The sequence below is a fragment of the Crocodylus porosus genome, unplaced genomic scaffold (assembly GCF_001723895.1).
Source record: "Crocodylus porosus isolate Cpor-Errol unplaced genomic scaffold, CroPor_comp1, whole genome shotgun sequence".
NCBI lineage: Eukaryota > Metazoa > Chordata > Crocodylia > Crocodylidae > Crocodylus > Crocodylus porosus.
This window is the reverse complement of record NW_017728928.1, coordinates 3,820,209-3,828,962: the sequence shown is the minus strand read 5'-3', so window position 1 is coordinate 3,828,962 and position 8,754 is coordinate 3,820,209. Positions and strand designations below refer to the sequence as shown.

Here is an 8,754-nt window from a genome sequence, read left to right as displayed (position 1 = left end):
AGCTGCATGAATAGAGGGGCAGGTGTTGCACTGTGCCAATTAATGCTTTGAGAAATGATCACCCGCTTGCAGTTCCAAGCTGAAATCCTATTAATGCTACATACTATTTCACATTACTCTTTTAATTTCTTCGGTTAATATCCCCATGACCAAGTGATGTCCTTTAAAATGCTCTTGTGGCTTGTGGCAGAGAGCTGCTCCTGAGGGACGTCTCTAACAAGAGACCGATTCCTGCAGGAGTGCCTTGGCAGGGCATCTGTTTCTGATCTGTTCAAGCACAGGTGGGTCACACACGTTGCGCCCAAGTACAGGCTTGGGCACGGCTGACTTACTCCAAGTAAACCTGAGGTTTCCTTTGTGCTTTTAATTATGGATATTTCCAGTCACACTAGGTAAAATATCCAGCAGGACGAGGGCTTACTCTGGTTGTAGTCACCCCAGAGCAAGCCCTCGTCTACATGTTAACCTGCTGGCGTGTCAGCAAGCCCTAAAACTGAGGAGTATTACGTGTTTGTTTGGAGCTTGCTACTGTACCAAAAGGCACAGTGGGTTCGGCAGACTCTTGTGATTGTGGCACAGGAACATGGAGATCTGATGTTTCTCATAGCTAGTTTCAATCAAGTCTTATGACCTGCTGTCTAACACTGTAATGCAAGCAATGATGTACTTAGTGCTATTTCCAGTGCAGATGTAGCATGGTCGTGATCATTATTAAGCATGCTTAGCGCTGATAGTGCTTCATATTGTCAAAGCATTGTATCATTTGGATTCCAGAAGGTTAAATAAGCATGAGCTAATTGATCCCTGGGGAACCCCAATGAAGTAGGAAAACAAAGTGCTATTTTGCAGTAACCAGTTGTAATCGGTTTGCTCAGGAAAGGCAAAATTTGGTGGCCCGGACTCTTCAGAAATGGAAGTATTTTGCCCTTGACATGTAAATTATTTACTCCTTTCAGTGTGCTTGGGCATGTACAACAGATCCCAGGCACTGGAAACCAGCTGCATGTGCGGGCAAACCTTGAGATCAATGCTAGGGCGTAGAAGCTTGGAGCGACGATAGTCTGCTGCAGGGTGTGGTGGCTGTTAGCAAGAAGGAAAGGCAGGGACACCTGGACTTACAGCCCTGGGTCCTGCCCTAGGACTCCCTGCTACAAAGGAGCAGGGTGAACAGGGGCACCGCTAAGCCTTTACGGAGTACTTCTGTGAGTGGGAGCTCTCCAAAACGCACTTCAGTGCTGCACAGTGTTCGGTTGTTATTAATATCTAAACTCACAACTCTCCTGAGCCAGATTCAGCTTACAGATCTGCATTTTCATTCAAGGCACAAGGGTTAAGTGACTTGCCCAGAGTACCAAAGGGTATTGGAGAGAAGGATCCGAGGGAGGATGCGCGGATATCCACTCTGATCATGATGGCATCCTCCTGCGCTATTAGAATCGGTCGTGCTACCATGGAGTGGGGGTGGGAGCAGGCCAGCACAGGGGAACGGGCTTTCATTTGCAGTGAAGCTACATCCTGCAATCAGCTAGGTGCCAGAAGGTCCTGACAGACCCCTGGGAGGCATAAGAACTACTTCAGTTTGAGCCAGTAGCAGGAATCAGGATATGCTCTCGGTTAACAAACCTCCTCGACCTGCTGCACAGGCTGCACTTGTGGAAACTGCTGATGCAGACGCAGGGGAACCCCTGCTCAGTAGTGGACAAATTCACCGTGGGAGCCCACCAGCGCTCAGCCCACAGCCGGCACACCCAGCTTGCTCTCACCTGGCATGGATGAGGTTGAAGGCATCGTACTCTGTCTGGCTACTGTTGCTGCGTAGGACTGAGGTAATAGAGGCCGGAGGTCATTTTCTTTGTTCTCTTCCATCTTCCTTGGCCCAAGCAGACTAATTGCATGAAAGCAACCAAGGGGGAAAAATTAGCTTGGAAACTGCACTCCCCCCCTGCAATAATCCTGACCACCCTTAGGCCCATCACACAGCAATGGGGGTGCAGGGTCAAGGTAACCCATTCATCTGAAGGCCCCTCCACATGCCAACAATGCTACACAACATCAGGAGCCCACAAAAGGGCTCTGCCTGCCCTCTAAGTACATGGGGGGGGCAAGAACTAGGGAAGCTGACAATGCAAACACAAGAAGATGGGTATGAATTGGCTGTGAATGAATTTAGGTTGGAAATTAGGAGCAGGTTTTCCAGGGGTTTGGGAATAGTCTTCCAGGAGTGCCACGGGAGGAATACAGGGCCTGGTTGCCTGCAGTGGCTGGCAAATGCACTCGATGACCCAGGAGGTCCTTGCCAGGCCAATATTCCTAAATAAGGAGACTAGAATTTAAGTCGAAACACCCACTCTGGTGCCGGCTCTGGGTAGTAGGTATGTGGCAAGACCACACAGGTGTCATGGGTGTCTGAATGAGCCAGGCAGGGTGAAGTACGCTGTACTCTGGGCTGCTCAGCTTTCAAGTGTGTTTGTTTTTCGTACCTAGCAGACTGCTGGCATGTGCCTGCCAGCTGGCCCAGCCAGTGCTCAGGATACACCCTATCTCAAACCCAACCCGCAGGGTAGCGCTGCTGGGTTATGTCATTCACATTTGCATACAAATTACACAACTGCCTGGATGGGCTGCCTTTGCAGCTGCTTGCTTGCGTGCATTTATTTACAGAGGTTGCCTGCCAGCTCGGCACAATCAACCCTGTCCCGTCGTTCTGTAGCACGGAGATGGCATTAAATCTAGTGGTCCTGCCCCTGCCATACAGGGGTCATTTCCTTCTGCTATCACACATGCCTGTGGCACAGTGCAATGAGGACCAGAGGATTTAAAAGCTGGATAAAGCCTCTCCTGAGGGACAGGCTACTTACTTTCCCCATCCAAAAAAGAAATCAGCTCTCAGCCAGGTTGTCCTCCAGCTGGACAGCTAAAGTGCAAATCTGCAATCCTGGCTCCTGCAGGCTCACTATTAGACGAGGTTTCCTTTTTTCTATGCTTTAAAGATACAGGCCATACATGAAACGTGTCTGGTGCATCTGAGTATCTGGGATGCAGTTACCTGTGTTTCTTAATTAAGATGCACTCTCCTCCATCTTGAGAGTCTAGATTGTAGATATAAAGGTGTCCATCTGATGTGGTAACCAACAGTCGAGGCAGCTTCTGGATCCTAATGAAAAATTAACTCATGGACCTACATGCTAACATCAACATAGGAAGGTGGCCTCAGCAGGGAGACAAGGGGTTAAATCTGTCAAGGGCAGGTCAGGAACTGGGGGTGGGCTGGCAGGGATTACCCCACCCCCTCAAGTTTGGGGTGACACTTTTCATCTGTGCTCAGGAAGGATCAGAGGTTGGGAGTAAATGGCACCTCCAGCTAAGGCATCATTTACAACAGATGTAGTTAAACCAGTGCAAAAGCCCGTGGAAACACTCTTATTTCAGTTTAAATCAGACCTATTTCGGTTCAGCTCATGAGGAAGAAGCTTGCAATAATCCTGTGTAATGGCTAGCCTTCTGCAGTTGGCATATCCACATGGGTCTTTGCTTTGGCTTAATTAAGCTGGTGCAAGTTTGTGCACTGACCAAGCCTAAGTGCCAGTGGGGAGGGCAAGGCCTGGTCTGTACCTCCCCCCAGAGGCACCACATGCCGAGGAGGTTTGGAGAAGGCAGTCTAGCCCCAGGAGATGCTGCCCCCTTCTCTGCTGGCCCACAACAGTGAAGGTGCTGTATCAGGAAACAAAACCTATGTGTGCAGGGTACTCTCTGCAAGCCACTGGGGCACGAGCATACAGATGCTCTTACATACGTGGAGAGCACGCAGATGTTCCTTTGTCCCGAGAAGTTCAAACGCACGGTGGCAAAGGCTCGGTCCTGGCTCATCATGCCTGACACTTGAGAGGGGAGGTAGTTGGTAGCTGCCATGAACATCTTCCCCATGTAACCGCTCCAAGTTGGAGGCTCTTCTGGCCGGCTGGGGGCAAGAGAACACTTGTCACTTGGGCTGTGTGCAGTGCCTACCGCAACTACCATCAGCAAAACCACATGGGCTGCAGCTACTTAGCAAGTACATGTAGATTAAAATAGCTATGCATCAAGTTGCCCTTGGCCAGCTGGTGCAACTGCATGCAAGAGTTTCCTGAACCACTTTTGCATAACTTCTTAGCCCTATTAACATGGTTTCCTGACTAGGCAAGAGCAGTGCCCTGCTGGGGATTTCTGCACATTCCCTCTCCCATGGAGACTTTTGCAAGCTGGTTCATGCAGACCCTGCTTCTTTGTTAAAATATGCCAGCCCAGGCATAGTCTGTGCCCTCACCTTTGCCAGGAGGGCAACTGTGGGGGAAAGTAATGTGTTATTTCACAAGTGGTTGGTCTGCCAGGATGGGAAGGGTTTGGCCAGAAGAGACCTAAGACCAGACATTTAGTTTGCAACTCTTAAGGCTTTATGAGCATGCAGATGGGCCAGGTTGCCAGGGCAGACTAACTCTGGCCTGTGGTCAGAGGATGGAAGTGGGGGTGACTTCATGAGCAGCGCACCCGTTTATCACACGAGCCTGAAATGCAGGCTGCTCTGTGCTACTGGATTTGGAAGCTGCCCTGGTCTCGCTTTAAAACAGTCCCTCGTGCCCTCACCTGAACCTTGAGGACAGCATATCTCTGACAGTGGTATTGGGCCTCCTGCAGAGCGCTTTGGGCTCTGAGGGGGGATAGGCCCCCCGCTTGCAGCGATGCACAGACTTCTCATGCTGCAGTGAAGAGCTGGCCTGGACGGACAGGCACTACAGGAAATGTTTCCCAGATCCCTCATTTACACCTCCCCAGCTGAAGCCACCTCAGAGCAGCAGCTGAATGAAGGAATCAGGGTAGCAATGTTTTCCATCACCTGCCGTACCAGGGCAGGCTTGCGCTGCGGTCTCAGACCTGCTGTGGATCCGGTTCAGTGCAGCAAGTTGTGACAAGCTCCCGCAGGTGATGGAAAAGCTCCCAGTAGGTGAACTGCCTGAACCTGGTGGCCAGCTAAGCACTTGACCGCCCGCAGCAAGACCCTTCCCCTGCTTCCAGTGCCATGCACCCAGCGGCTTCTTAGCAATGCTGCCTACATTTGCTATAGCAACTCTGACATCAGCAGCACCCTGCTGAGAGGGGGAGCCTTGCTCAACAATGTCGAGCACTGGCAGGGAGCCATGGAAGCAGGAGGTGGGCAAAGCCAAAGAAAGGCAAGCCCACAACGTGCCTCGGGCTGTGACGGCTGCCAGCGGGGATACAGGCCATGTTTCCAAAGCAGCAAATCCTTGAGAGTATTAAGCCACTGAGGCAGTTTGCTGCTGGTGTCACTGAGGGCAAAGTCTGAGGCCTGATTACAGGGTAGCAGGAGTGTGCGACCACGCCTTGCAGAGGAAAAGAGAGTCCCTGGGTTATGCAGTGTGGCTCAGAGCCCCTCACCTGTCTGTGAGATGTTCCAGTTTAAAGATGTGCACAGTCTCAGTGTTGCTCGAAGCACAGAGGAACTGCGAGTCCATGCTGAACACGAGAGAGCTGATGTTCACATACCTGCGGCCAGGAAAGCAAGGGGGCTGGTTATTTCATAGCCCACCGCTAACCAAGCACCACTGCAGACAACTACAGATCCTCCCTGCTGGCAGGGCATGAGGAGGAGGCAGAGACTGGCCAAGCCTCCTGCCCACTCAGGCGTTGCCACACTGGCAGGAAAGCTGGGGCCACACATCATTAGCTTGGACTGGGGGTGCTGCTGGTCACACTAAGCCCCACCCAAGAGGTCTGCCTGAAAATGGAGCTGCAGCCCTATTTCCCCCCCTCCAGCAAGGATGCCAGATCAGAGGCACAGTGCATCAGGGAACCTGCCAGATGTGACATGGCTGTCAGCATCCCTCAGCTGCCCAGCAAGGGGCAAACCAAAGGGCAGGAGCAGGACAGCTTCTGGCAGGAGTTGGTGCCATGGCAAGTGGGGAGTAGAGGGCAAGGAGAGGGCACCATGCTCAGATCAGAGTTTGCTGATCAGCAGGGAGGGCTGCTCCTTGCTGGTGCTTCTGAGGCCAGGTCTATACTCTCACTTTGTACTGGGATGTGTTGGGATGGTCGGGGAACCGACAGGCAGGCACGGTCCTGTGTGTATACGCAGGTATGAGAGTTTAAAGGGGCCTTCTACTGACGGTGCTTGATCCCCTTCGCATAGCAAATACAAAGTGTTACTAGTAATAGCTAAAGCAGTAGAGTCTTCCAGCTTGGCAGGGCTGCAGTGTTGATGAAGAACTCGATGTGATGACCCAAAACTTCTGACCAAGGCACGGGACAATTCAGATATGCCTCTCTTCCCCTGCCAGTCAGAGGCCCCTGCTTTGTAGGTGTTTATACCTGGGCAAAACCCCAAACTGAATCACAACAGCAGTATTTAACACTACAATCAGGCCGCTGTCTGTCTTGACTTCACTACTTCAAGTGGGAAAGAACATGGAGTCGGGGCACTGAACACACTCCTATCCTCTGCAGTCACCCGCTTCTGCAAGGGGCAGGTGGGAATCACTACACACGGCCAAAGCAAAACGGCTTCATGGCGCCAGGATGCTTCTCAAGGCCCTCTCCATGGATCCGCGACCTTCTGGTGCTACCTGGATCCAGCTTCCTCCCACAGCTGAGGGGACAGGAGGGCAAGCCTGCCAGCAATACCATGCCTAGGCAGCAAGCGCCTGCCAGTGCTGGGCAAAAGGCAGCACTCAGGGGACTGAAGCACAGAGGCATTTCACTGGGCTGGAAGGAAGCATAGATGGTGAGGACTGCCCTGGCACAGAAGGTGGGTAAGACCGCTACTTGATCCGAGCGTGTCACCGAGTCGAAGGAGCAAAACTGACCTCTTCATTCCTCTCCTGAATTCATAGAGCTTTTGCCCGTCAGGCACGGAGAACACACGGATGACGGTGCCCTGCAAAAGTGCAGAGGGGAGGTCACACAGCAAGCAGAAAAAGCCTCCTCCCCGTGGCTTTCCTGGGGAAAGTCCGGCACACAGAAGCCATCTCCATCTTCCCACCCAGGGACCTGTGCAAAGCAACTTCAGCTCTCTGGCTTGACAAGGCCATCGCACCTGTCCCTGCCCTCGATCAAGACCGGAGCCAGACCTTTCTAAAACAGAACCACATCGAACCAGCCCAGAAAGGACCTGGCCTTGCCCACCCTCCTCTGCAGACGCACTGCTTGAGCCTGGCCGGCACGCTGGGCAAGTCTGCAGCGGGCTCTCCCTCACCTTCTCTGAAGCGCTCGCCAGTTTCGATCCAGCAGAGTTGAAGGTAAGCGCAGCCAGGGGCCCGTCGTGGGCAGGGATCGTGCAGACAGTTTTCTGTGGATGGAAAGGGAACGTGAACCCAAACAGCAGTACCGTCCCTGCCCTGTTTTAGCCTCTTCTACCCTCCAGACCCAAGCTCGCCTGCCGTTCAGGCTGTCCTTTCCGGAGCACGAGTAGGACGGTGCTCTCTCCTCTGCACCTGCACTCGTGCCACGGATGTTCCTCCTGGGCCACCTCTGCTCACCTCCAGATTCAGGCATTCACTCATTTCTGTCCCTCCAGCCCATCTCCTGCAGCCACCAGGCAGCATCAGCATTTCTTGGGCTTGATCCCAAGAAATGCCCAGCACTCACAAGTCCTTTAGCAGTTCTGGATCAGAGCATAGTGTAGCCAATGCCCTGGTCCCTTTCTCCTTCGATGCCTGGTACTTTTTCATGCCCGGGCAGAGCTGAGTTCCAGCTCTCGCTCACCTTTGAGGTAACTCGGTTTTTCAAGCATGGGATTTCACCCCGAGAGAAAGTAGTGAGGGCTGAGTGAGGGGCTGTGAGCACTCCTAGTTACACACTTCTTCTCACGCTTGCTCACGGCCTCTCCTTGTTCTACCCTGGGCCATTCAACCATGCATTTCTCCCAAGCTGCCCCTTTCTGCGTGCAGGGCAGGAGTGCTGGTTTCCTTCCTCATACAAAGTTCAGAGTTGCTCAGCATGATTCAGACCCTAAATCCAGCTGCACTGCTCTCAGGACCAGTTGAGCTGTGTCTGGGGTTTGAGTGAGCAGAAGTGTAGACCCCAACCCCTCCCTGCCAGCTCCAGTCTGGGGCTAGATTCCCATGCAGTGCAGCGCTGTGGATTTGCTGGGCCTGTCTGAGCCTAAGCTTGTTTATCCAGGACAGATTGTTTTCAGTGCACGGCTGTGTCTGTGTGTGCAAGCCCGGGAACCCTCTCGTCGGTTCACACCTACCAAATGATTTCCGTCATAAAGCACGATTTCCCCAGTCGTCGAGCTGCCCGGGTACGCCAAGTAGGAGTTGGAATGGTTAATAGAAAGCGCACATAAACCTAGCAAGCCAAAAAAAACACAGCTGATGATATTGCCGGGTGCAGGGCAAGCACAGGAATAAGAGAAGGGGTCTGACTGGCTGGAGACGCACTGGATGTGGGAAGTGGCATCATTTCCAAGGACCGGCAGCCGGGCACTTGCTGCATGGAAAACCCACAGGAAACTTCTGGCCTCTGCCGACACCTACTGGCACGTGGGGATACGGCTCTGCCTTGGAAAGAAGCTCGCCCCTTTAAATGCTTCTGAGTTCCCCCTGCCCAGACCCTTGCACCGCCTGCATCACCAGCCCTGGGGTGTGCTGCAAGCCACGATGGCGTTTGTTTCATAGTTTCATAGTTGGTTGGGTCGGAAGGGACCTGAGCAGATCATCAAGTCGACCCCCTGCCGTGGCAGGAAAGAGTACTGGGGTCAAA

At 52.8% G+C, this 8,754-nt stretch overlaps 1 protein-coding gene and 1 long non-coding RNA gene across 2 annotated transcripts in view; one reads left to right on the top strand and one right to left on the bottom strand.

Moving 5' to 3' along the window:
• Positions 1-1,624, top strand: part of LOC109314953 — a 6,282-nt gene extending 4,658 nt beyond the window's left edge. Inside the window, exon 2 of the long non-coding RNA XR_002102395.1 lies at positions 23-1,624. This is a non-coding gene — a long non-coding RNA (uncharacterized LOC109314953). The remainder of the gene's footprint in view (positions 1-22) is intronic.
• Positions 1-8,754, bottom strand: part of WIPI1 (WD repeat domain, phosphoinositide interacting 1) — a 30,752-nt gene that overhangs the window by 9,845 nt on the left and 12,153 nt on the right. The window contains exons 4-10 of the mRNA XM_019542357.1: positions 8,243-8,340; positions 7,244-7,336; positions 6,855-6,925; positions 5,431-5,538; positions 3,794-3,958; positions 3,047-3,154; positions 1,764-1,885 (exon numbers count right to left, since the gene is read on the bottom strand). Coding sequence (XP_019397902.1) covers positions 1,764-1,885; positions 3,047-3,154; positions 3,794-3,958; positions 5,431-5,538; positions 6,855-6,925; positions 7,244-7,336; positions 8,243-8,340 — 765 coding nt within the window. The remainder of the gene's footprint in view (positions 1-1,763; positions 1,886-3,046; positions 3,155-3,793; positions 3,959-5,430; positions 5,539-6,854; positions 6,926-7,243; positions 7,337-8,242; positions 8,341-8,754) is intronic.